The 26,445-nt window shown below is 46.7% G+C and overlaps 9 protein-coding genes across 9 annotated transcripts; 4 read left to right on the plus strand and 5 right to left on the minus strand.

The window, feature by feature from the left end:
- The first annotated feature begins 3 nt into the window (after positions 1-3).
- F5B22DRAFT_444703 (RNA polymerase II transcription mediator complex subunit 9-domain-containing protein) lies at positions 4-1,233 on the plus strand. Its single transcript, XM_047971902.1, has 3 exons — positions 4-30; positions 87-881; positions 931-1,233. The coding sequence occupies exons 2-3, from the start codon at positions 426-428 to the stop codon at positions 1,138-1,140; spliced, it is 666 nt and encodes a 221-aa protein (XP_047826736.1). The 5' UTR covers positions 4-30; positions 87-425; the 3' UTR covers positions 1,141-1,233.
- F5B22DRAFT_623319 (tubulin binding cofactor C-domain-containing protein) lies at positions 1,215-3,267 on the minus strand. Its single transcript, XM_047976036.1, has 5 exons — positions 3,018-3,267; positions 2,656-2,707; positions 2,424-2,584; positions 1,667-2,347; positions 1,215-1,607 (listed from the first exon to the last, which is right to left on the minus strand). The coding sequence occupies exons 2-5, from the start codon at positions 2,705-2,707 to the stop codon at positions 1,371-1,373; spliced, it is 1,131 nt and encodes a 376-aa protein (XP_047826737.1). The 5' UTR covers positions 3,018-3,267; the 3' UTR covers positions 1,215-1,370.
- A 201-nt stretch (positions 3,268-3,468) lies between these two features.
- Positions 3,469-5,115, minus strand: F5B22DRAFT_623324 (uncharacterized protein). Its single transcript, XM_047976037.1, has one exon. It carries the CDS (start codon positions 4,371-4,373, stop codon positions 3,897-3,899), a length of 477 nt encoding a protein of 158 aa, XP_047826738.1. The 5' UTR covers positions 4,374-5,115; the 3' UTR covers positions 3,469-3,896.
- A 2,105-nt stretch (positions 5,116-7,220) lies between these two features.
- Positions 7,221-8,892, minus strand: F5B22DRAFT_660174 (kinase-like domain-containing protein; the record flags this gene model as incomplete). Its single annotated transcript, XM_047980257.1, has 1 exon — positions 7,221-8,892. Exon 1 carries the CDS (start codon positions 8,712-8,714, stop codon positions 7,221-7,223), a length of 1,494 nt encoding a protein of 497 aa, XP_047826739.1. The 5' UTR covers positions 8,715-8,892.
- Positions 8,893-9,043: 151 nt separating this feature from the next.
- Positions 9,044-11,496, minus strand: F5B22DRAFT_623327 (uncharacterized protein). The gene is made up of 4 exons (XM_047976038.1): positions 11,404-11,496; positions 10,733-11,312; positions 10,351-10,593; positions 9,044-10,234 (listed from the first exon to the last, which is right to left on the minus strand). The coding sequence occupies exons 2-4, from the start codon at positions 11,015-11,017 to the stop codon at positions 9,359-9,361; spliced, it is 1,404 nt and encodes a 467-aa protein (XP_047826740.1). The 5' UTR covers positions 11,018-11,312; positions 11,404-11,496; the 3' UTR covers positions 9,044-9,358.
- A 3,168-nt stretch (positions 11,497-14,664) lies between these two features.
- On the plus strand, positions 14,665-17,075 carry F5B22DRAFT_623329 (heterokaryon incompatibility protein-domain-containing protein). The gene has a single exon (XM_047976039.1). The coding sequence runs from the start codon at positions 14,964-14,966 to the stop codon at positions 16,833-16,835; it is 1,872 nt and encodes a 623-aa protein (XP_047826741.1). The 5' UTR covers positions 14,665-14,963; the 3' UTR covers positions 16,836-17,075.
- Positions 17,076-17,422: 347 nt separating this feature from the next.
- On the minus strand, positions 17,423-19,425 carry F5B22DRAFT_623333 (uncharacterized protein). The gene is made up of 5 exons (XM_047976040.1): positions 18,977-19,425; positions 18,684-18,911; positions 18,553-18,623; positions 18,322-18,488; positions 17,423-18,250 (listed from the first exon to the last, which is right to left on the minus strand). Exons 1-5 carry the CDS (start codon positions 19,188-19,190, stop codon positions 17,797-17,799), a joined length of 1,134 nt encoding a protein of 377 aa, XP_047826742.1. The 5' UTR covers positions 19,191-19,425; the 3' UTR covers positions 17,423-17,796.
- Positions 19,426-19,488: 63 nt separating this feature from the next.
- Positions 19,489-21,140, plus strand: F5B22DRAFT_623339 (uncharacterized protein). Its single transcript, XM_047976041.1, has 4 exons — positions 19,489-20,340; positions 20,413-20,514; positions 20,615-20,725; positions 20,795-21,140. The coding sequence occupies exons 1-4, from the start codon at positions 19,834-19,836 to the stop codon at positions 20,813-20,815; spliced, it is 741 nt and encodes a 246-aa protein (XP_047826743.1). The 5' UTR covers positions 19,489-19,833; the 3' UTR covers positions 20,816-21,140.
- A 1,608-nt stretch (positions 21,141-22,748) lies between these two features.
- F5B22DRAFT_660176 (major facilitator superfamily domain-containing protein) lies at positions 22,749-25,835 on the plus strand (the record flags this gene model as incomplete). The annotated part of the gene is made up of 11 exons (XM_047980258.1): positions 22,749-22,765; positions 23,332-23,500; positions 23,573-23,666; positions 23,741-23,940; positions 24,009-24,082; positions 24,148-24,246; positions 24,304-24,476; positions 24,546-24,709; positions 24,776-25,079; positions 25,153-25,343; positions 25,425-25,835. The coding sequence occupies 11 exons, from the start codon at positions 22,749-22,751 to the stop codon at positions 25,494-25,496; spliced, it is 1,557 nt and encodes a 518-aa protein (XP_047826744.1). The 3' UTR covers positions 25,497-25,835.
- Positions 25,836-26,445: the final 610 nt, after the last annotated feature.

Consider the following 26,445-nt stretch of genomic DNA (forward strand, 5'->3'; position numbering starts at 1 on the left):
AGTTTCCAGTTGAATTCCAGAGAAACTCAGGTGCGTTCCTAAGTGCCTACTCTAGTCTACCGTAGTAACATTCAAGTTCTCGTAAGGTTTTTCTTTGAACGCCGCTTCCCTGCCAAGCAAGCCCTTGCTATAGCTAGAACGGACCCACCTGCCCTTTCTAGGTGCATTCTGGTGCATCAAGCCAAAGATAGTACCTTGGTAGTATTCTTTGCTGGGAGCATGCTCGTTCAAGATCGCCAACACCTAATAATCGCAATTCTCTTCTCTGCGCGGAACGGCATCTCATCAGCTCACCCATCTATCGCTGAGGCACAAATTAGATGATCCATGCTCAAACCTAATCTTAAAAACCACCATTCCCATCGAGCTTCTTGCATTGCATAAAGAAGATTAGCCCAGAACAAACAAACAAACAACGAATCAAAATGTCAACGACGCAACCCCCAACAAACCCGCTCCCGCTCCCCGAAGCCCTCAACCCAGACGCCCTAGACGTCCTCTCCGAGCTCGCCAACCTCCTAACCCGTCTCCGCGCGCTCCCCACATCAACGACCGCGCCCTCCACCACCAGCGGCGCCACACCAGCAGCGCCAACCTCACACGCGACGCCGACGCCGACGGCGCTGCTCTCATCCCAGGCGTCGGCCAGGAAGGCCGGCGGCAGCAGCAGCAGCAGCGAGCTCACGCTGAAGGAGATCCCCGTGGCCACGGACGCGCTGAAGCACCGCTTCCAGCGGGCGCGCAACCTCATCAGGACGACGCTGCCGGACCTCGACCGCGGCATCGCCGAGCAAGAGGTCGAGATCAAGGCCCTGGAGGCCCGCATCGCGCGCCAGCGCGACACGCTGGCGAAGCTGCGCGAGGTCGGCGAGAGGCTTGCTGTTGTGCAGGGGGAGGGCGAGGGGGATAAAATGGAGGAGTGAGAAGGAGGGTGTGCTTGATCTCTTGTGCGTGCGTCTGCTTTCATCGAGAAGCACAGAATTGGAGAATCCGGAACGGCGTGCACCGAAATGCGGGACCGGGATAGGTTTTGAGATGGTGATAGAGAACGATAGAATGTGTCGGTTCTACGAGATGGGGTTCTTTGGAGCAATGGATCTATCTGTCCGGCTTTATGGAGTGGTCGGAATTAGCATATAAGGCGTTTTTGGAGTTCTCTATGATACCACATGGCGAGAGACAACATTTTAAAGGATAACAACGCTCAATTTTGATGTTATTAATACATATTAAAATCATTATACACAGAAACGGGTAGTATGTGCTGCTTCTGATTTTACATCTCGTGTGCCGCCATTACCTTCAATTTAGACAAAATTGGCAGTGATGTTCTGTTTTCTCACACCACTTATCAACAGTCTACTGTTTTTTCATGCCGTGGTTTTCTCTGGAAAAGCCGCACCAGTTGGAGTCAAGATTAGTAGCTCCCGGAGAATATCATCTGTGCTCATACTCGCTTTGCCACATACTGTATTCTCCCACAGGTCGCCCTGAACCCGACGTTCCTCTGGTAATATCCTCCAGTTGGGAGAGGCTGTGTCCTTCAGCCATTTGAAGTCGTCTACCTTGTCCCACTGGTTAGTCTCAGGCGCGGTCGATTCATTAGCCTGTTATGCTCGTTAGCTACACCCATTTCTGGCTCATGTAGAGACCGTCGTTGTCTTACATAATAGCTCGGAAGAGGCGAAAAGGCCACCTTGGAGCAATCTTCAATGATGGGGTGGCTTGTGCAGTGCAAATACACTTGCACGTTCTTGCAGTCGTGCATGCGGACCTGACGCGCCGCTACAACAATTATGCTGTCCTCAATGCCCGTGATGTGCGTCGGTCCAGCCACATGTCCCGCGATGATAAGGCTATGCTTGATATTCTTCAACGCAAGACCCGCAAAAGGGGCACCCGTACTTGTTGGTATAGTCATGTCTACGATGCAACGTGTCAAATTGGTCAGGCTTCCTGAAGACGTCGCCCTCGAGGCCGTCGAGGGGAGCATGATGTGTAGTCCTGTGTGGTCAGATATGGCAATGTTCTTAGCTGTTGAGAAACTAGGCTTCCTGACCCCTGGCAAGTTATCGGAACGAGAAAGCTCTTCATTGTAGTTCTTGGTGCTAGAGATCGTCGGGAGACCTCCAACCGCATCACGGGTCTCGGCATCAGCAGTCTTACTGGTGGTGTCCTCAACATCCTGGCTACCATCGCTACCCCAGGGCCGATGCATTCTGGGGTCAGGGGCGGCCTGTGAGCGTGCTGCTGTTGCTCCTGTGTTTCGTGACTTGAATTGGAAGCGTGACTTTGGTTCCAGCTTTCCAGTCGTCACGTTGAGTTTCTCCGTCAGGGCTTTGATAGCCTATATTCACGTGCACAAATAAGTAATCTGCATCTGCGAATAGCAGTAGGCCCGCTGGCCAGTCTGTTGTACCCACCTGAGAATAAGCCCGTTGATCATAGCTGGGGATGTAATCCGTCGCGTCCATAACCTCGTTAGATAGCCGTGATATGCCTGCCAGGACCTTGTCTATACCGGTCTGTCGCTCTCCCCCGATGGGGGATATTGAGGCCAGGCTGTCGATCTCATCTTGAATGACTATTTGTGAGTATTGAGTTAGCCACTGTTCGATTGTAGCCTTGTGAAAAAAACAGTAACATTGGACCCACGTGTTATCTCGGCTTGGAAATGGCGAAAGAACTTCTCTTTGGGGTCTGCCATCTGCGGACGTGTCAATCCTCCGGTTAAAAGGGTTGGGCTGGGCGAGAAAGGGATGAAAGTGGGAGAAGGCATGGCGAGAAGTCGAGTAGTGAATCAACAATGCAAGATATCAATTAAACTATAATGCTGAGATTTAAGGTGTTCCTCGACCTCTGAATACTCAGGAGCTACTTATAATCTACCTAGGTTGGGTACAGTATCGAGGCAGCTGTGTATCAGACAGCGAGGATAACAAGAAAAGGGCTGAGGGACGGATTTGGATCTGGACATGGCATGGTGGCGAGGGGATTCGTGAGGGGATGAACCGCACCTATTTATTTCTTTGGGCCCTCAGCCGGCCGAGGCAGGTATGAGCGAGGACTAGTTGTGAGCAAGGAGCCAACGATCAATAGGAAGCGCTTCACTGTCGACTGTTCTGTCTATTTGGGTGGCATTGCCGCTGCAGGATGTCGTCGTTTGGTGAGACAACCTGACCGAACCCCAGTTCTGGCCGCTCAGGGTCTGCGCAGGTGTGCCCAGGCTCGCCACGATACGGCTCGGCGGGGATGGTTGGAGCAGAGTTGGAGGCAAGCGGCGATGTGCTGCAGCTGCAGGCAGGGTAGCAGTAGCTCTACTGGTAACTACCTACCTAGGTAACTTATCGATTAGTGGTACAGATTACCGGCCCTCAACCATCTAGGGTCCTGCTAGGGCCCCCGAGGTGTAGATCACGGCGCTGGAAGGGGGGGATCTCTGACGTAACAAGCGAGCACCTTTGTCGCGATGCATGTCTCCCTCTTTCGTCTAATTTCAATGCAGAATAGGTATTGTCAGACTACAAACCTTGGCCGGTGATGAAAGATTGCATGTAATCATGAGACTATTGTGCCCTTTGGCGTCTATTTCTTGGTTGCTCGTACGTCACTTTAGCTTACATAGTTGTGCCAGCTTCGGTGAATGGCATCATCCTCGACTTCACTCATCAATATTTAGTACATTAAGTGCCCCTCCTGGCCATTCACGAGGAATTTCCTGAGGGTGGCAATGTCGACTTATACGTTGTTATGATTTTTTGCCTTACTACTCTAAGACATCTAGATAACCCCTTGTGTTGTCCTCGCCAGTGCGCATCACATTTAGTTGAAGGGGCATAGCATCGTAGGTAGCATATTCCCTTGCAGATGCTAAACTGTTCCTTTAGACCGAGCATCTAGCCGGACGAGTCGTCACCACCGATCTGGCGCAAGGCTTTCGTGATCCGGGCGTCGAGCTTCGTCGCTGTATCATTCACTTCGGCGTTGTTGTATTTCGCCACCAGCGGCGCAATCAAGTTGTATTTGAAAACAACCTTGTCACCCTCGACTCGCACCAGCACCCTGCGGGGAGTGTGTAATCCGATATCCAGGTTGTGCTGCGCCATCGTGACTGCCGTTAGGGGGTTGCCGATTTCGTATTGAACCGACTGTCCGCTCGCGCCAATGGCCTTGAGTGGGCCCGTGAAGCTGCGCGGTGGGAGGACGAAGTTGTTGAGGGGTGGCAGCGCTTCGAGCGCCGCACGCGCTGCGGCATAGTCACCGTTGGCGACGTGCGTTTGGAATGTCAGGTCGAGCGGTGGGATGGCCGCTTCTACAGCCTTCTGGGTATCTTCGTATGAAAATTTCGAAGGAATAGTGATAGTTTCCGTCATCTTGTGCTAAAGGTAAAGTATGTATTGTAGGTATGTATGATGATGGGGGAGACGACTTGGGAAGAACGAGCGTATATTTATATCAGCTTAAGAACATCTAACCTCAACAGCGATAGTAATCACTATTTATCAGGCTTCTTATCTGTCCCTCTTTCGGGTCGTTGTTGATTATATATTTCAATCTTGTCCGAGGCAACCTGTACCCATGTTTCTAGAACGACATGGGTCAGGTGGTGCGCATGGCGTCAGCAGATAACCAGCACGCCTGCCAAATTCGGAGGTGCGGGGAAGCAATACAGCATCAAGCATTCAAACGAAGTGAAGAAGAGGGGTGGCTCCAGCTGCGTGACGCTATGTATCATATGCGAGCTATTATGATTTGTCTCTACCTTTGAAATCTTCTAGTGATTAATCACAGCGGTTGCGATGGCTGTTTCTGAACGAAGCATCGAACAGTGAGCGGAATCGTGTTCTTCAAGGTGTAGATAGGGGATCACGCGGGGTTATAGTAAGCTTCGAATGGATGCAAACTCAACTTGACAAAGAAACAACTACACCCCTTGAAAAGAGCTTGAAATTCAATTTGATTCTCTTCGACCGTATGACCGTTCGAATAGTGATGATAAGGCTAACTAATTGTTACACGCACAACCGCTATGCCAGCTGAATATGCAGTTCGCCTTACGCTTCGGTCGTACGGAGGACCATTGCAGGCAATAAAGGGCAATATTGGAAAGTGAGGTTATACAGACTTCGCTTCTTGAAACAGACCCCAAAGACCTAGGCGGTCTGGGCTGGCAAACCAGCTGTATGTAGAGTCGAGTTAAGCGACCAACAGCCAAGAAGGAGTTAGTTGGTCAAGGACTTATGCAGCCCTAGTTGTTCATTATAATCTGAATTCTAAGTTCCAAGCCCAGTATCTCTGCCCTTGTTATTCTAATCTCTGTATCTTTCTAGCAACGACTTCTTAACTTTGCCCATCGTCTTAGAGTCTTTCCGGTACAAACAGAATGTTACACGCGCAGTCGGCTACGGGCTTATGCAGCGCAAAACTGAGGTTATACAGACGTCGCTTAATGAAACAATTTGTACAAACTAGACCTAGGCAGTCAGGACAGGCAGTACAATTGCAAACAGGGTCAAAGTCATGCCACCGAGGCCAGGAAGGAATTGGTTAGCCCAGGACCTTTGCAGCCCCGACATATTATCGTAAAGGGGGTAATTAACTTCAATCCCAAGCGCGGTCATCTGCCCTTGTTACATAGAGAAATTGTTTAAATTGCTAAACTCCCTTGCAAGATATAATACGTTGGAAGTGCAGCAGTGATGCGTGATCAGATGTATCCTAGACCTAAATGATATTACCAATACATCTTCGCAGGCTCCTTGGCACATGTCGTCGTACACATATTATCCCTCACTCCCGCCCCGTTTGTGAGAGGGAAACAGTAACTCCGTTCCCTCGCTTGATTTACCCACATGATAACTCTTGCTACTGCAAAACCCCACTTGCGTGACTTCAGGGCAGCACCTCCTTTTATCTCCCTGGTTTCCTGACAAAAGGAGGCGGAGGACGGTGTACATGGCTTCGGGGCCAAGCTGCACACTCTCGGCTGTAAGGACCCCAAATCCACAAGTGGCGAGGCTCTCCACCGACATAATTTCTTTTGTCTTCAGTCATGAGCCTAGTAGCAACCATGGTGTCGTTATCTGTTCCCTCTGACACTATTCTCTCATAGTGAAGATACAGATGGCCATGCAGCTTGCATGTGTGTTTATCTGGCCCCATTCGAACAGTTACATGAGGATCGTCATCAGCCATTTGCGGAGGTGTTCCGAAAATTCGATGAGCTGTCGATATAGATGATTGATCGTGGGGACCCATCCTACAACTCATCAATACAGATTCATTTCCAGATATGAGACACTTACAAAACCCAGATGAAGGCTTGCCCACACCTAGTAGTCTGTTCCATGAGTAACTGCTCAAGTTGAGCAAGGCCATGCTCCACTGGTTCAGAAAGCCACATAACCTATAAAATTATAAAAAATCCTGAACAATATCGGGAAAACAGGAACGCTGACCTTGGGTTCTTCCACCGTACCTCTACCGGCTTCATCTCTGTATGCTCCCTTCTCTATTCGTTTCCGAAGGGCATCATCGTGTGGTCCTCCTGGGCCTAGAATCATTGGAGGAGTCCATACAATTCCATCCCCTGTCGACGATGATGGTTTTTTGAATATAATATGACGTTCTGAGTCCATAAGTTTCAATGCTTGTTCCTGCTAACGTACACGTAGTAGGTCGTAAGAAATATGTTTTATGAGACGAGAACCTCATCCATGCCAAACTCATAAAACGAGAGAATATGGAAGCCTTTATAACCAGTGACATCTTGCTTAGTGACCGAATTCTAGTGCCCCATGATACACAAAAGGTGATCACGTAGACAAATTTACCATAACTACTGTGATGGTTGCCTTCAAACACATCCCTTCGTACCACGACAATATCTCCAGCCGCCCTCCAAACGTATCCCTTCGTATCACGCCAATATCTTCAACGACGAACTAAAGGCATCTTCAGAGTGAAAGCTAATTACCGCTTGAGCGACTACCAGTGGAACTCGGGAGCTTGGTGTGACCTTGACCTTAGCTGCACCTTCATGTAAAAGGCTTCTACAAGTGTTCGGTGAGATTGAGCGTTTCGTCGCGACCTATGTAGATGACATTCGAAGACTACGCACAATCGTTGCTTGGCAAGGTGCGTGACTTAATACAATATACGGCTAATGAATAACGTCTGAAAAGGACAATTTTGCATTTCTTGTATTATATAGCTGGTAACTACCAGTGAAGCCCTCGGATGGTGTCCAGAAATATACTAATCCATGAGGCCTTTTGAGTGCTGGTTCTGGTGCATAATGCTCTCGAACTTGCAGTAGTCTGGAACCATGGGTGCTGAAGAGCATCTTTAGCTCTTAGTCTGTCCTCTGGATTATATTTGAAAAGACATCCAAGAAGGTCAGCGAGCTTTTGTACCTCGTCTTTTTCATATCGATACCTAATTGGAGGCTCAAAGCTATGCTCGCCAAACGGGGAATGGTATTTCTTTCGTTCACGTCCTAGCATAGCCTCTAGGATGTTGTCGTACCCTGTGCCATCAATGTGGCTTGACCTTTCATGATCCAAGGACGCCAAATGAGACTCCTCGTTTTCTTCTCTGAGCCCAGGCATCGCGCTCGGCCCCTCTAGGTTTTCACGATCCCGTGGTTCTCTATACGGTTCTGCTAATGGACCAAGGATGACTTCAATCTCATAGAGGATCCTACTCGGCTTGGAGCCCTCCCAAAAGTCCGTGCCAAACAGCCGCTCATCCGTTCTAACCTCAAAGATTGTACACGCGAGAGCCCAGATGTCTGCACCAACACCGCTAGTTTGACGGAAAAGGACTTCTGGCGACGCGTATGATCTTGGTATACAGCTACCGGCTTTCGGACTGTGGGTGAAAAACGATCCGCCGAAGTCCACAACAGCGGCCTCCTGAATCAATAGCTTCTGACACCACGTGGAACTAACCGCTGTTACGCAATATTCTGGTCCTCTAGGGAGGGGAGTCCCCCCTGATCTTGTTTGAACATCATACGCCTCGGCCGCTCCAAGAAATCTGTCCATATCGCATGGAGCGATCTCATGTAAGGCATCCTGATCAAGCTTCATGAGAATGTTCGACGGCCGGAAGTCTCCATGGCAAACGCCTTTCTCATGCAGAAATGCCAAGGCTTGAGTGATCTGCCCGCAGATCTTCGCTGTATGCTTCTTCGTGCTTGGATCTAGACTGCTCAGATCTGACCGCCACTCGGATACAGGGTGGCCATACACCTGCATGACTAGGCAGAGGTGACGACCGTTAGGCCCGTCAATCCAGAACGTCTCCAGTGGGACAGCTATGTGGTTCTGGTCGAGCTCGTCGAGGGTGCAATTTTGTGTGAGAAAGTCGAATGTTTTAGCTTCCGCGGAGTCCGATGAGTGGTCCGCGGTCATCACTTTGACTGCTCTCCATTTCGATAGTTGACGGTCCCAGCACAACCATACAGTCCCAAAGCCACCGCTTCCTAGCTTATGATAAACTTCAAATCTATTATCAAGATAATGACCAAGATGGATGGGGTGAAATCCACCTTTGTTATATCTGCTGATGTCTTCTATCCCATTTTGCGTCGTTAGATAGTTGTATTTGTATTCTTGAATATCGTCTTCTGGATTTGAGCTGCGCTCTCTTGAAACGTGGTTCTCGACATTGGCTCGGCTAGATAGGTCGATATTGTCGTCCACTTCCATTATTCATCCGCCACTTGTCTCTCGGTCTGTGTTGGTTTTCGCAAGGATATTGAAGGCACAAGATGGATGAAGCTGCTGCTGAACATCTATGTGTGGCATGGGTGCAAGGATTGCGGAGCTTGGAGATTTTATCTCTTACAGGAAAGAGCTGAGGGTCAAGGAGAAATATTGAGCTACTTTATGCAAGAGTTAAGGGAATTGGCCCGTGACACTTGCCTTTTGTTTGTTACATGTTGTCATACCGTTAGGGCGGGGATTCTGAAACGAGTCCAATCACAAGCCACATTTTACGGAGTCAAGCCTGTCCTACAAACTTGCTCTTGCGATTAGGTAGACTGGTATATAAGTCAATGGTTATAGTAAGCCCCTCGTGGTTATGGAGAGCGATAGCACTGTTCATCCTTGTTTTGACCTTCGAAAGGGCAGGATGGGTCGGCTAGTCAGTTTGTTCTTTATTACAAGGTAGAAGGGGTGGCAGAAAGTCTAGAATCCGAATTCGGGTGCTGTGCAATATCTCTAGGCCTCTAGGTAAGACTATGAGCATCGTCACACGCATTCGTGCCTGGTATTCCCGAAAAGTTTACAGTCTACGGCTCAGCATAGTTCCAGACCAAACCACGCGTCCTTGCAATTCCACTATAACATCATGCCCAATCTACATCTGCATCTACACGCTGTGTTCCCTCGGCCAACACATCGAACAGCCAAATTTCACCTGACTTGATCAGGTGCTGGAACCACCCGACCACTTCTTGTACCAATGAACCGTCGTCAGTGAAATGATCCGCCCAAAGTCTACCCCATTCTCGTGCTTGGTCACCTTCGGCATAGCTGCTCGGCGGAGGCTTCGGCGCCCAAACAAGACCCGCAGCCTTCGTAGCTCTGTGTAAAAGCCGCACACATTGCTCACAGCCCGGTTTATGTTCGCCGTGGTATTCCCATGCACCATAGCGCCCGATGGTAAAATGCATGTACAGAACCCCCGCAATGCCGTATAAGCCCGAGCGAGGATGGGTGAGAACCTCCTTCAGCATAGTCTCCAAGAAGGCATGGAACGGCGACGCGATGCCGAACCCATGAACAGCTGAGAGAGCATTCTCATGATTACCAGCGGCAACATCGCATCTCCAGTCAAGTAGGTCGTGTGTAGCCATCATCACGACGGGAGCAACCAACCCGACGTCGAGATCGCATTCACCGAAATTGTACTTGCTATAAATCGTGCCGCATCCATTCACTGTCCTCCAAGCCATAGCTGCCTCGATGGGTCGCAGCACCCCAAGGACGGCGCCGACTGCTTGCTTGGCTGTCCCATCTACGAAAACATTAAGGGCTCTCCCACCAAATTGGTGAGCCACGCCGGCTGCTATGGCAACCATGCGCATTCGGACGTCATAGTCGTCTCCTGTGAAGCTTCCAAGATCATCACAGACGGACAGATGGGAGATATACGCTGCTTTGACTGCCTTTTCGATGGGAAGAAACCAAGACATTGCTATGGAGCAAGGGAGTGCTGCGCTCTATACACACACTGGAGTCAGTAATTTCCGGATAGAGAAGGGGTTCAGCTCATGTTCAGGAGTAATGAGGCCCGAAACATTCACAAAGGGCAAAAACATAACTCCAGAGAACTAACCTGGTAACAGGTAGCAGCGAGGGCACTCGACTGCGGATAGAATCCAGCTCCGACCTTGGCATCGTGACGATGGCGTAAATAGCTAGCTTTCTTGTTGACGTGGTGAATCGAAAGCCTATCGCCGTTGTAATAGTTATTGATGATAGAAGCCGTACCCGTTTCGGCGGCCTCAAGAGTTTCGGGACCAAACCGCGTCAGGAGCTCCTTGTGGAGTTCAGAGCAAGACCGCGTCCACGGAGATGACTGTCATTCTATGGATTAGCTGCATCATTCTTAGCATGGACAAGGTGTATATTTGAAAATTTCCCGTAGCACGGTGCAGGAGAGTATAGTATACGAAGCCGGAATATGAGAAATAAAGAAAGACTTTTGGACGATTTACCGCTCTCTCTTCACTGTCCTTAGGTGCAAGAATAACTTCTCTCGCATAAGCCATGGCATCTTCCCATGCCACGCTGTTGGCAATAGAGGTAGCCCCCATTAGCGATTCAATTCCACTTTTCATGGTGGATTTGTACATAGATTCGTAATCCTCTGAGTAACTTCCAAGAGCCTGAAGTTTCAGGTTATCACCGAAGTCTATTGACAGTCGTTTTAGGTCCCCATTCAGTCCATCATAATCAAACTGAAGGCGATTTTCAGAGAAATCTTGGTTAGGGATTATCATTTTCAGGTAGCTGAGGCCGAAGAAATGAGATGTATGGGACGGTGGGGAGGTTATAATTATGTGAACTATGAATAGGAAGCAATTCTCTCTCGAGGTTCATATAGTTTATATATCACCATTATGAACACCACTCCCAAAGCTATGTAACGCAAAACAGACGACAACAGATATACCGACTATCTCAGAGTTGTGACAGAAAAAGCCTACCAATAACCTCGCCCCATCGCCACCATCAGCTCAAGTCTGTATGTAGCTAGCTTCTAGTTTGCATGCCTAGTTCACTTGTCGAGCTGATCTGCAATATAACGTAGTCAGTGTTTGATTGCTGGGACCTGGCATTACATGAAATCTAATACGGTGTTGGCCTGGGCCTAGAAACCACTCACATAATGCCAGCTTTCCATGCACATTCAAGGTGATTTGGAGTTTCTGTGATATGCCTACTCTAGCAGCAAGAAACTTTGTAGACGTACTGCACTCTAGCCGCAACTCACTTAATTTTAGCGCTGTTTATCTGCTTTGCCGTATCCTCCGATGCAATGTCAGCCTAAAAGAAATGTTATACCCACATAAAGTTGGACTCTAGACCCTCACTTGCATGAGCCTAGCTTCTTTGATAACATTAGCCTTAAATAGAACCAGTTGGAAGACTGCGTAACTTCATGTGGCATACGGAGAGCGCGAGCATGTAGTGTTCAGCTCCGGGCATAGCCAGTGAGAGCCCTCTGCGCAGTCATGGTTTACCTGAGATCGTTCTTCTATCTACCTTAGGCCTTCATTTCAAATAGGCTCAGCAGGCTGGGGATATTCTGATATCGCTGAACCAGCTGATGAATATTAAGGCCAACCCACCATGATTGGCTGTTCAAGCGACAATATCCTATCAGTCCAGATATAAAGGCTAGCAACATGTATATATAAATTGATGACACCTGATAATAGGGCAAGATCGTTGTTTCGAATATCGTAGCGTGTTTCTCTCGTTCTCGTCATTCTAGATTTCAAGACCTTTGTAGAACAACATATACGATACTTGTCTTGGCTGTGGCCTGGTTATAATATAGTAGAAGTACATATAGGATCATAACTATTGGTATTAAATGTCATCCTGGACAATTAGAAGGAATCCGGTTTCAGCAGGATTGCATAAGTATGTAAATGTAGAGAAGAACAGGGTTGGGAAAAATACTAATAATATTAATACTAATCTTGGTATAGTTATACTAATTAGTTCGTACTAATACTAAGCTTAGTCCATACTTTAGTATACTAATTCCTAACCCTGGGGAAGAACATAAGACAAAACGCTCAGCTGCTGATAACGACAAGCATGAGTGATCATAAAAGAAAAGAAACTGGTTGTATAGTCGCATATGTCTCGATTTCCTTCTTTATCCGCTGGCACTATAGCACCACTCGATTGTTACAGTATGAGCTGAATACTAACCAAAATGAGCATTCCGTATTGAAATGCAGCGACATATGTCTCTCGCTTAGCAGAGGCCCCATACCTACCTGCAGAGGGGCTTCAACCGCTACCCAGCGGAATGTGGTAACCCCATTACAGCATTAGAGCTGACCTGTGGGGTATAGGATCATTGCAGCCTGGCGGTTTGGGGTAGCTCGGGATCTGTCGAATTAGCACCGCCTAGTCCGATAGGCGGTTCTGTTCGTAGTAGGAGAGTGGTCTACTCCTAATCGCCGATTCATCCGTATTCTCACTTCTCGTCTGAAAAGGCAGGTTACCTCCAGAGGCGGCTATGTCGCTAGGGATACCTCTCTCCAAACCGTATCTCCCATATACCTACCCAGTAGCGGCAAAATTACGGCGTGCGCTCCTTGGTAAAACATAACATATTTCCCCTTGTTCTGAGCATGTCGACATCGGTCTTAAGCAGAATTTAATTGGTAAAGAATAAAATCTTCATGCAAATATTTTAGCTTGGAGTTACTACTTCGATCAAAGAAGATTTCGCATCTCGAAAATCTCACAGATAAGGGTTCAGCTTTCGGGCAATTAAATGCAACAATATATCACATGGAACGTTGTCAGGCCAGGGCTGGCCGCCTGCAAACACTGCCTATGTATGGTGCTGTAACAACGGTTGATAGAGTTCATCAGAGCGGTCAAAACGAAGGTAATCCAATGGAATCTCACCCAAGGTACGTTATCCCCGTTTTGTTGGTCGCTTTCATTATATGGATAAAACTGCCAGTTTATGGGAGCAACTGCAGAGTGCGCTGGCTGGCATTCTCCCGTATTCACGACGATCGATTACGAAAGACTTCTAATAACCGCGAAGAGTTGATAATATGACCGGCTACAGATGCGCTAATTTCTATCGGAGGAGCAGAACACAATAGCCGGCTTTTCATGGTAACTATCATGGTACAATAACATGCTTAACAGTTGCTAGAAGTGGTAAAGAGCGTTGGACTCATCTTACGCCGTGTTTTGATGATCACTATCTTGATTATGGCACTGACTTTAATGATACCAACAGAGTAAGTCAAATAGAGTGTAAAAGGATGGATCAAGGAGAGAGAACTAACTATTAAAGATATAGCGTTGAACTTTCACTTCTGCTTACTCATAATAAAGAGGAAAATTGAATCTTTCTTGTTTTTGTAGCTGGAAAGAATTTCATCTCACAAGGTATTAGTAACCCCCGTGAAATTCAAACCCTCAACACTAGTAATATTTATTTACTTGCCCTTCATATAAGTTGTCTCTAGCTGCGCCTGTTACGAAATAGGTGGTAGTACTAGCCTTGTACGGAAATAGAGACAATTAGTTTGTTTTATATTTCAAACATGATTATTGTTTCAGAACACATCCTTGCTTGAATTATTAGAGCTCCTTGTTATTCAAAGCTATGATTCTGATCATTGGACATACGAGATGCTATTGAACAGCTCTAAGTTGGTTTTATCTACTTAAAGAGCGCCAAGAGTACTGAATAATATTTTCTAGATTCTGCATACAGCAACACTTTAGTAAACAATTGTTAACATGTCTGGTAGCAAGGATAATAAGAACCCAACATACCCATCCCCCGCACACATTCGCACCCCTCACCGTCCTGGAATTCCGGTTGAATATCCTGACACCAGGCGCCAGCAGCAAACCTCGGGGGAATCTAAATCCCTTGAATGGTTAATGGACGCAGATAAATATCAGCCGCCAAATCCAGCCCCCAAGAAAAAGCCGGAACCCGGTAAGAATGAAGTGCAGAAGCCAGGAGAGAGCAGTGGATCTTTGAGCTGGCTAATTGAAGCGGACAAGTATGAGCCGTCAAAGAAGCCTTGAGAATCTCAACATGACCAACAAACGCAATCGCTCTTTGTGTCTTTAAAGAATAATAGAATGTTTTTTTTTAAAATAACTATAAGAAATATTAATTAAATATAAAATAAAGATCTTTTTAGCATTTTATTATATATAACTAGCTTAAATCTTCTTCCTTATATAATTTTAATATACCTATAATAAATCCTATATGTAAAGTGACCGTTTTTTACACTACCTACCAATTGATGCTTGGGAACGATATTGCATAAAGTGGCCGTAGCCCAACCTATGCCACTCTAAAGGCCGAGGTTTAGAGTAAACTTCTAAATTATGTATTTAATGATTCGATATATATCATACACTTAATCAATCGCTTTTCTTCATATCGTCTTACCTGATTTATAGTTGAAATGAAAAATCGGAATCTGTGTGACTCTACGAAATGATTGGATAATTTAACCACTTACTTGGCCTGCGGTACAATTCAATGGCCACTGCCACCAGCTGGCCACAACAACCATTCTCATCAACCCCTCATCTTCATCACACCCTCACCCACGCGTTCTCTTCACGATCACCTCATGACACAGGCGATTTCTTTGTATTACTCCCATAATTTGTGTCTTCGGCGACCGAAACTTAGGTTAGCTGGCTATGGAGTCGTACAAGCACAGTCATCTCCCCCAGGGAGACTGGATCAGGCTGTTACGTTTGCAGCCTGGTAACTTCGGTGATACCATTGTATGCAACCTGATAACCACCAATCTGCACAACGCGCCGCCGTTTGATGCGGTCTCGTATGCCTGGGGCAATAAAAACAAAACCAAACGAATTATTATTGATGGTCACCACCACGAGGTCTTCTCAAACCTACACGATGCACTCCAACACATCCGCAAGCCCACAGACAGTATGTTCATATGGGCAGACGCCGTGTGCATCAATCAAGAAGATACCAAAGAGCTTGGAGCCCAAGTCAATCAAATGGGTGACATGTACCGGAGAGCGGACAGTGTTCTGATTTGGGTTGGTTTAGACACAGAGGGAGATGCCTACGTCGCAAAACAGTTAATCTGCGACATGAGTGATCATTTCAACCAAGCTTACACGGCGCACGGCCACGTGGAAGACGTCCCTCTACTACCGCCTGATAGCCCGCTATTAGATCCCTCAAGATGGAAAGCTGCTCAGAATTTCTATCTCCGAGAGTGGTTTACCCGTGTGTGGGTGCTTCAGGAAGTCGGCCATGCAAGAAAGGCCGTATTGCTGTATGGGACTGAGAGATTTGGCTGGAGCCCCGTTGCGCAACTGCCGCTTTTGATTGCTGAGCGAGCTGATCTAGCAGCGGTGGAAGTCTATCTAAACGTGGGAAGACTAGTCGATGCATTTCAATGCATTTGGTCCGCTGAGGCCATATCAGACTGTTGGGCGGACGCTAGCCCGTATGTAAAAGACAAACGCGCTCAGTTCATAGAAGAACAGGGCCGTGTGACAATCCTGTTCAAACAGTTCAGCAACATTCTTACGGCTGGCAGCCGTTTCAGTTCGAGCGACCATAGAGACCACGTCTTTGCTTTTGTCGACCATCCCGCAGCCTTTTCGAAGAAAGGCCACAAACGAATTATGGAAGCCGACTACTCACTACCTAAGAGCGAGGTTTTTAGGCGCATTACGGTTACACTACTTCATGAAATGAGACGACTCGATATTTTGTCCGCAATCGCACATACAGAGTCTGTAGATATTGCAGAGAATCCATCGTGGGTGCCACAGTGGGACAACACGGCTCGGAGAATACCCTACACCCCTCTCTCGGGAAATCTACCCTACTTCGACGCAGACTTACAGGAAGGGATGAGCACTTTTGAGCCCCCGAGTACCCTAGAAGCCACCGCAGATCCTGAAAAAACTCTTCGTCTTGAGGGATTGGTGATAGGAACAGTCAAAGCGGTCTCCGCCGTCATGCATCGTGAGGATTTTAAGAGAAAGACTGGAGAGACCATGGAAGGCGGTTATTCTACTAACCCTATCGAATCAGCGTGGGAACTCGCAAGCGCTCACAGCTCGCAATATCGAGACCCAAAGCGCGCCCTGGGGCTGACACTCGTAACGGGACGGGATCAATACTATGAAGAAGCTGAGAAGGACCTCGAAAAGCATGAGTTGGAGTTTGGAGCTTATTGCCACAAATACTGTAGCTCAGAATCGGGGCTGGTAGGCAACACCAAGAGCGATACAAATATCGACGTTAGAAGTTTTCTGACTGTCAGCCGCACTGTTTTACAGGGGACTAGATTTTTCGTCACCTCAGACGGCCGTTATGGTATTGGACCCTCTTGGATGAGGGTGAATGATGTCTATTGCGTGCTCTTCGGTGGGAGTACCCCCTTTATTCTTCGAAGGTGTGCTGGACTACCGGAGCATAAATTCATCGGGGGTTCGTATATACATGGCATCATGCACGGCGAGGCGATTATGGAATGGAGAGATGGGAAATTAACGAAAGACTCGATCGTAATAGTCTAGTCATATGCTACGCTCTTCCTCATCAACACGATAGTTCTCTTCTAGACTTATTACCACAACACCATTTTGTGCCCCATGTTGACTTAAGTGTGTTACGGATTTACCATTCCCACGGTCGCAGGTTGGGCATAACGAAGGGGCCCAATACAACACGGGATCCCGTATGAATTACGTAGGCCTTAATAGAAGAACTAGCAGTTAAGACAATCTTAACTGCTACAACCGCCTATAGCCATTACCGCTTATAGCTATTAATCATTATGATTCTCACAGTAGGAATTACCATCCTCCAGTGATTTTTCTTATTAAATTACTGCCTCGTCTTATAAAATTAAAAGCGTTTATTACCCGCTAAAATATAAACACTGCTGCTCTTAATGATTCTCCTATTATTGGGCTGGAAAAAGCGGTCGCATATGTAATAATAATTTACTGCTGTTTTCCTTCGTTGACCTTCTAGCTACAAAAGCATAACCCCTTAGGGTTGTCCACGCATTAATCGCCTGGAGTAAGGCAGCCCGTGAATTATAATCGCCTTCAGGGAGCAGACGATCATAAACGAAGGTATTGTTAACTAAAGTCTAATTTGGCTATACTGTGATCGAAAAATGAAGCTATGTTCATTCACGTAGAAATCTCACGCGTCACGTTCATTCTCCAATTGACAACTGTTGTCAATTGCTCCCAGCTGTAACAGCTGTTGCTTATATAATCCACACGGGATCCCGTAACTAGTAACTATTAACTTACAATAAGATTCACTCTTTAGATTGCTATCCAGACTTCTATCTCTGCATAGTGGTAGGAGTCCCCTTAAACCTCCCTAACGGACACCCGTCTTAGTTCCTATTGTTACCTTCAAACCAAGAACCCCCCACGTACTGCCTCTACCTCTCAGGGGATGCAGGGCAGGTCCGTTACAAAGGGGATTCTGCGTCAAGCTCCACAAGTAATGAATAAACTACGGTGCAGGCTCGAGTGGCCATAGATCGTCCCCTTTGTCACTTTCGGATCTTGCCCGAAATATCTTCTTCCACCTTGGTACTAAAGTCGGCGGTGGTTCCCCGGAAAACTGATGATCCCCTAGCCATAGCCTCAGAATGTGTCTTGTCTCTTTTTCTGACTGACCATTGCGGAAGGCGTTCCTGCCGTGAACGATCCGACGATTGTTAAAGAAACACACATCCCCGGACTGCCATCTTATCTCAAGTGCATGACGCTGTGCCGCAAAATTGAACGCATCCAGCGCATAGGCCTGCATTCCTGTTAGGTTGGGCACACACGTGGGCCGCCTACTGCTTGACTCGGGGTTGTCGATTAAGAAGCCACGGCTAAAGAACGCCTCTGGTATGTGTGAGAGCACAGGGGAGCGAGAGACGACGGATCTAGTATAGTAGAGACCACCAGTTGGGGGTCTAAGGACACAATTCGTATTTGCGTCAATACTCCCAAACATTGTCTTTCGTTGCAAATGGGTGTGACATACTTAACAAAAGGCCAATCTTCTCTCATTAATACCTCGACTAGTTCGGGATCCTCTGATGCCAGAGTATCGCAGATCTGGGCCACGGATGCAAATGTTCCCTCGCCACCGTCCGGAGCGGCAAAAAGCACATACATACCAACAACATCAGCTGCGTCAGTATGGAAGGGCTATAATATGTTAGAGTAAACGTTTCCTAGGTAGTTACGTGTTCGTAAGATAGCAACCACTCACTAGTTCTGTATTTCGATATGGAGCTGCACGACTCGCAGGATCACTGTGATTCGACAAATCACGGATGTGTCCTGGAAGTTGTGAGCAGCTCTTCGATTTAGACTCGTGAATGCGAAATGGATGAATAATACCAATGAATTTGCCTCCTGGTTGACGACCGATAGTCTCTGCCACATAGCACCCGATTCCTGCGAACGCCACTATATTCCCCCTCCGCGTATATCTTCCAGGTTCGATACCTCGCAACAAGCACAGTCCCAGTCCGCAATGTAGTTTCTGACGTTGATTTACCAGAAGGGGGCCGAGCTTTGGGATGGAGAAAGTATCTTTACTGATCTCTGAGATGCTGAGGTGCTTCCCTATGACGATACAGAGTCTTTAATATTGCCTCTTGCATACATATGGGCTGTTGGGGTCAAATTACCGTCAAAATCGGCGACGGCCGCATCAAGCTCGTGGTGATGCTCATCCAGGAGCTGCACAACATACTCTCCCTCTTGCGTTAGACCACTAATGTTGCGCGCTGTGGCCTCGATGGCAGGCGGCGTCGTCTTGAATCCCTTCACGCGTCGTGCCCTGCTCAGTTGGGCCTCCAAGAACACCTCAGGGGAGGGGATATATCGAGCCGTGTAATTCATTCGGGCGGCAAATTTGATGCTCTCATGATCTCTTTCTCTAAGATAATTATTTGCCACACTATTGGGGTGCCTCAAGCTTGGTAGGAGCACTTATTACTAGGTTCCGATCATGTGTCTAGTCTAAAGGTTTGGTGACAGTGGTTTTGCAAAGACCTTTACAGACATCACGTTCCTTCAATCTCTCAGGGCGGCATTTACTCCTCGTGACCAGCTACCCCGCTCCACCCTGCGACCATCTCTAGTTCTCTGGATGTTAGGCAATGATGACAATCGGGAATCTCTTATCCGCATTTGGCGGCAACTGTCAGTCTCGCTCCAAGTACTATTCCTAACGCAACCCAATGCATGATGCATGTCAGCCAAATAGCCAATCAAACCCTCAGTAGCAGGGGAGGACGTGGAGAGAGATGTTGTGAATAGAAGTCCTCGAACCCCGTGTTTTCCCGCTCGGGTAGAGCCTCATCCGGATCAGGTTACTATCCAGTAAAATCGATCTGGCTGTACGCCGTCAGCTGATATTAGCGTCTTGGTATAAGACTGAAGGATTCAAGACGATCATGAAGTGGCTCAATACCATAGCACACAATAAGACAGTTGATGGGAGAAACTAAACTTGAAAGTATAAACCTGACAACGAGTAAAAATGACAACCCTTGTCGAGACCGAGAATGCCAAGGACTGCTCAAACACTTGCAATGTCTCGAGGAAACATTCTTCCGATACACACCATCCGATACCCCTAGAAACAGTAGGGGTACATGCCCCTGATCACCCAGCAATTGGACGGTATATGGGCCAGCACTCCTCTTTCGCGGGCTCTCTCGTAGGCGAACGCCTGTACTTCCACGCCTGCACACAGTCACTTGACACGGCGCTGTTGCGGTCTTTCCAGGCGTCTGGGCCGTCTCTGCGGTTCGCACATGGTGGTGGTTACCTCTGCAGGAGCCCTGCAGTCTACTGGACCAACTCTTTGGAGTTCGCACTTCTTTGGTGCTTTCTTGGGGGGTCGGATCGCCATGACGAAGAAGTATCCGTGCCTAGATCCGGACTTATTTTTGTATCGAGGCTTGATATTTCTTGCTTGGCAACTTCGAGGACTTTGGTTATACGCCCCCCAGAAGGAGACGTGGAGGAAATTGAGTTCGTTAAGGTATTGCCATATCACAGCTGTGAACAAGTGAGGGGAAAGGCATTACATACAGGACTAATGTGGTCGAGGCAGTGGTGCAAAAACAACAAGGAGCTTGCATATGCTATTCCAAGTGATGGAGCCTCTACCGTAGGGGCAAATGAGCACGATCTGATTGCTTCACGGATACCGATGGTACGTCATGGAGGCTTGGCCTTGTTCAAAACACTATGATGCCAGTGTGCACCGATTTTGGACTTGCAACCCAATCAACAGCCTACTGATAAATACATAGAATAATTTGCAGTGGGTGGAGAGCCATGGAATCGGACAATCCCAAAACATCTGGATTTATGCGGCCTGTGACGAATACGTTAGTACGAGTCTGGCAAATCATGGTATCGAGGTATGTCAAGACACTGGTGGTCCTTTCATTTCGCACCCTCAATGCTGACCTCAGTGGAATCACAACAAGATTTTATTATTCTCAGCTTGAAGTAAAATCCTTGAAGACTGAGATAGAAATAGAAGAGGGAATAATGAAAGGCTTACACATAAATTTCTACTACGCTATGCTCATCTATTGTGTTTTACCACTTCACGCCGGGGTCATACTTAAACATTGAGCGCATTATATGGGAAGCCAATCGGCGGATACTTGATCCGAAGCTGCAATCCTAGACTACATTCGGCATGCACTGTCAGCTTCAAATGTAACTGTCATAGTCAGGTAGAGTCACGGAGTGGGCTCAACCTAAGTCTGGCAATCCTGTACATATGGGAACTGAAGAGATAGAGCTTAATAAACCACTTGCAGAGATCCCAAGACTCGCAGGGGCGTGGGCGAAGCCCCGCCTAAGTGCGAGAGTAACTGATATGAATGATCACAGTTCTCATTGCAGTACTACTGTCAGATCAGGGGAGCCAGTCAATTGGTTATATATTGTTATTAAGTAGAGTTTACTCTTCTATAAGGTATAAGGGTTTATAGAAATTGCTTATAGTAGAATTATGATACCAGTCAGCAGAGAAGTCGTCGTAGGTATAACAAGAGCTAAGATTCAGGGTTGGAAAATCACCTCAATTCAATAATAACCTTCTAGGCCTTGGTTAGGTCCTTGAATATCTCGTTCCGTTGGCCTGGCCTGGCATGGTGACGTCTTGACTGTATATGCAAGGGCCCCAAAGGTTAGTCGACTTAAATCACCCAGGACTGAATGTCTTCAGTTTCAAGTATTTCGAAAAATCCGAATACGATAGTGTACACCAATGTTTGCAGGCGAGACAGTGTAAAATGTTCAGCTGCATATGAAAGTTCTCCCTAATACTTTACAGCTCTCATCTTCAAGTGAGGGATGTCTAAAGTGGAATACAGTGAAACTTGACGATTGACAAAGTATTAACTATATATAAGACCCCTTCATCTCACTTATAAAGGAAACTATAGTGTTGGTTGGTTGGTTGATTTTTAACGTGGGGACCATCCCTTTTAAGGCAAACCATGCCTCCCAGAACCATACATCGCAGGGTTGTGGAGGTTTCTACATTATTATATTGCGTTGGATGTCATTTTACAGACAAAACGTACCCAACTGCCTAATGATGTATCAATAAATCACTTCAATATGATTCGATATAACTCAAGACCCTGAATCCTCCATAATCTAAACCTAACCCCGCATTTCTGATCGCCTTGAGCCTGACAAGAAAAATATTGATCTAAATAAGTTATAGACCAACGAAGCTCGCACAACCTGGATCGACTGGTTGTCTATTTCACAGTCGTATGCTGGTCAGATATTAGATATCACTCAACAGGGTGCATTTTACGTAATGAAAAGTTGAGGCATGACTCTTTCAGTGACATAAACGAGGTAGGTAGATGAAATGATTACTGTATAGACCTAGATCAGGTTGGAAACGAGCTTCAGAGTACCTTCTCTCTACAACGTTTCTTTGCTTTATTCAAATGGACAACTTTCTAAAGCCAGCAGAGATATCTCCTATCTGTTGTAGATCGGCAACAAGCTGTGCGGTAGCTAGTGACTCTCTTTCGAAGGGTTTCGATGCAGCATTGTTAAGCGTGCTTAGCTTATAGCTCTCTTGTAGGCCTGTCACATTGGGTCGCATTCAGCTTTAACTGAGATGATCCAGATTTTCGATCATCAGAAACAATAAGCGGGGTAATATAGTATGGGAATGGCAAAATGCTACGCATGCGTAGATATCAATAGCACTGGAGGGGGGTAGGTATGTACGGAGGCTGTTGTGCTACCTCTGGCTGTACAAAAGCAGAAGTCCCAATCTCGGGCAGTAAGGCGGCATGGCATTTGGCAGAAAATATGAACGAATAGAACGTTTAGCGTGTGAGAAAATTAATATGCTATACGTTCCAGCGGTCTCTTTGCGCTCCGCACAGTCTAATCAAAATGGGTCGGCCTATTCTGTATGTTCAAACCAAGAGCTCCATCGATAGATTTGCGGGCCATCTATGGTCTGTGACTTACATGGTGGCTTCGGCGCCATTGCTACTGCATTTGTGGTTTGTGTGTTATTTATAGGAGTCTGTACATTCGGTTAATTAATCGAACAAATCGCCCACTGTTATTGTCATTGTACTACAAGCAAACCCGCTTAGATACGTGTATATATATACTTACCCGTCGTATAATTCGAATAGTGTTTCTGTAGTCACCGAAAACTACACGAAACCCCCCCACCATTCTTCCTATGAAGCTCCGTATAAAGCGCTCTAGTCAATCAACTTATGAGGCTCACTGACTTCATCCTAGAGTATTCCTAAAAGCTCGACCTGATTCATCGTCTTGGGGATCGTAGTCGCGAGGACACTAATAGCGCACCATGTCTTCTACTTCTCATTTGGGGAGCAGCCGTTGCGATTCGACCAATCTGCAGTCATGCCAAGATACTTCGGAAACCATGTTCGAAACCTAGCCACCCATAAGCATTCGAGCGAGTCAAAGCTAATGCCTCGGCTAGTACCAGTGCTAGTACTGGACACAATCCATTCTCTGATCCTGACGTCGCTGAACGATATCGACAAATCTATGAACAAGCTCGTTACGAGGGCCGCCACCGTTTTGACCCTCAATTGACTTGGACACTAGAGGAAGAAAGGCGACTCGTCCGTCGCATCGATTTGCGCGCTTGTCTATGGGTGGTTAGTGACCGATCGGACAATCGTGTTTCAACGTCAAATCACACAGTGGCCGCTAATATCCTCCAAAATCAGTGCATAATATTCACGGTCATTCATGTAGACAATGGTAACATCACGCAAGCAGTCTCGGAGACTCTGCTTCAAGATCTTAATATGAATACCAATGGTGGGCTAGCTACGCTAATCTCCAACGACTCCCTATGCTCTAGACGAAGTGACAATATTTGACTATTTACTCAGACTTCAATCTCGCCAATACTCTCTTTTGGGTCGGTTTCATCGTTAGCGAATTCCCCTCGCAACTGATATCCAAGAAGTTTGGCCCAGACCGCTGGACCCCAATCCTATTGACTACGTGGTCTATTCTTGCCATATCACAGGCTGCAATCAGAACTAAAACCAACTTGCTCGTCTTACGGGGGCTATTGGGCTTATTAGTAGTCAGTCACTACCTCTTTCTTTCATGATAGGCAACTTAAGCAACTATGAAGACTGATTCGCTTATAAGGGGGGCTTCGTTCCTGATGCTATACTATGGCTGTCCTATTTCTATACCAGCAAGGAGCTCCCTATTCGCCTAAGGCAAGTTGAGGCTAATAGCTAATTAAACGAGATGTTGCGTGTGCTAATGTCAAGTTTCCGGTCAGTTTCTTCTTCTCAACTCTAGTTTGGGAGAAAGTTATTTTCACTTTCACCGGAATTGGGATACTTCATCTTCGTGGAGTAGCCGGATGGCCAGGCTGGAGGTAATGATAAATACCCAATAAATATAACTCCCGTAGAATTTAGCTGACTCGAAGCAGATGGCTATTTCTTATACAAGGATTCATACCATTGACAGTTTCGATTGCTTCTTTCTTTATGATGCCTCCATCCATCGTGCAGACCAAGACCTGGTTCAGGCCAAATGGTTGGTTTACTGACCGTGAGGAGATCATTGCGGTAAATCGTATTCTAAGAGACGACCCATCGAAAGGTGGCTATCATAATATCTTATGCCTCTATTGCTGCCATAGGATCGCAGTGCTAACTTGACGGTTCTTAGGTGATATGAACAATCGCCAAGCTATCACTCCGAGGCGAATCTGGAATGCATTGAAAGACTTCGACCTATGGCCCATCTATGTGATAGGGTTCTTCATCAATGTTCCTCAAGATCCACCAAATACCTACCTTGTTATCACCCTCCGAAGCCTTGGCTTCGATACTGTGAGTTTAAAGACAGAGCAATAAATAGACTACCTGCTCTATTAGTTAACCTGTATCTGTAAACAGTATGTCACTAACCTGCTCATTATCCCTTCATCTGTCGGGCATATACTGGCCTTGATTAGCATCACTTGGCTTAGTGAGCGGTATAAAGAATGCGCGGTATTCGCGATGATGCAGAGCATTTGGACCCTGCCACCTTTGATTGCCCTCCGGTTCTGGCCAGGAGTAGTAAAAGACGTCTGGGGCACGTACACTCTTGTGACGGTCCTTCTCAGTTATCCCTCATCACATGCTATAATGGTTGGCTGGCTTTCAAAAAACTGCAATGGGGTTGGTGCCAGAGCTATGTCAGTTACCATTCAAAACGGTACGAGTAATTTTTCTTTTGGTAACCCAAACCCGAACATATGTGAAAGCTCAGAGCTGAGCAAGGGCCACAGTGATCTACCTACTCAGCAATGTGTGGGCAAACAACATTTACGTTGAATCAGACAGGCCCTTATACCACAGAGGAAACACCATCCTAATCACATTGAACGTGGTCACTCTAGTTCTCATAGTATTCGCTAAAGTATACTACATTTTGCGGAATAGACACCGCGATCGAGTGTGGGCCAGCATGACTCCAGAGGTGAGTACGGTTTATAGATCTCGGCTGAAGTAACAGCAGCCAATTTTCGAACTCATTTTGTATACGTACTAATATTTCCAGGAACGCTCTGCATATACGCATGACTCTAAGGACGAGGGAACTAGACGACTGGATTTTCGTTTTGCTCATTGAATACTCATTGGGGGCATATCTTCTATTACCACTAACGATTTTATGCATTCTGCTCGATTTCTTCAGACTTTCCATTCCATCAGTTAACACTTGATTTTGGTCCTTCCATTTCGACCCGGTTGAAGTACAGAGGTGGCGATAAATACGAGTACCTACTTTCTCATGAAGGCATTGCTTAGCGGTCCCAGTTAAGCTTGTGTCAGCAAGCTGTGATTTACTTTATTAACAGTCGACAATCAATCAACTATATTTTTCCCTGTGTTATAGGCAAATAAAAAAACAAGCTTAAGGTCTTGCCACCATAGTAGCAAAGTTGATCGCAATCGATATTGACCTGTGCAAACCTTCTTCTAAGACAAAGTGATATCATCATGTAAATGAAGAGGCCTTACTGATATGTACCTACGGCTAGCATTTGTATGGTGTATCAACAAAGATGGTTCCCATGTAAGGCCTTCGCTTCGAACACTTGATTCCTGAGCGTAGTTATAGTGTCTAAATCCCGCTGCTGCTTAACTTATGGAGGCAGGATCATGAACGGCGACTCTTCCAGGTGCATCACCAACGACGATATCGAAGATGCGCGCCTGACATCTAACGATCAAATCTCCCTACTAGCTCATGCACCCCTCGATCGGGAACAAAAGCAGAATATTTGATTACTTGCATTATTGATTTAAGGAAGTGATGTACACATTCCTAAGCCCAAGAAGAGGTAATAGGGGGTGGTCACGCTTTTCGTCCTCAATACTTTTTGCACCGCCCAACGCCCTGTCACGGTTTACGGAAAGAAACCTGTAGGCTTTCGAGTACATAACAATCTTCTTTGAGTTCACTCGACATACGTGCCTCTTTATTTGCACACGCGAACGTTGATACGGAGAGGCGATATTAGGCCGGCTTTAGTCGCAGCCTCTTAACAAGAGCCAGCAGAACACGGAGTAGCCTT

This window comes from Xylaria bambusicola, assembly GCF_022495145.1.
Source record: "Xylaria bambusicola strain CBS 139988 unplaced genomic scaffold F5B22scaffold_56, whole genome shotgun sequence".
Taxonomy (NCBI): Eukaryota; Fungi; Ascomycota; class Sordariomycetes; order Xylariales; family Xylariaceae; genus Xylaria; species Xylaria bambusicola.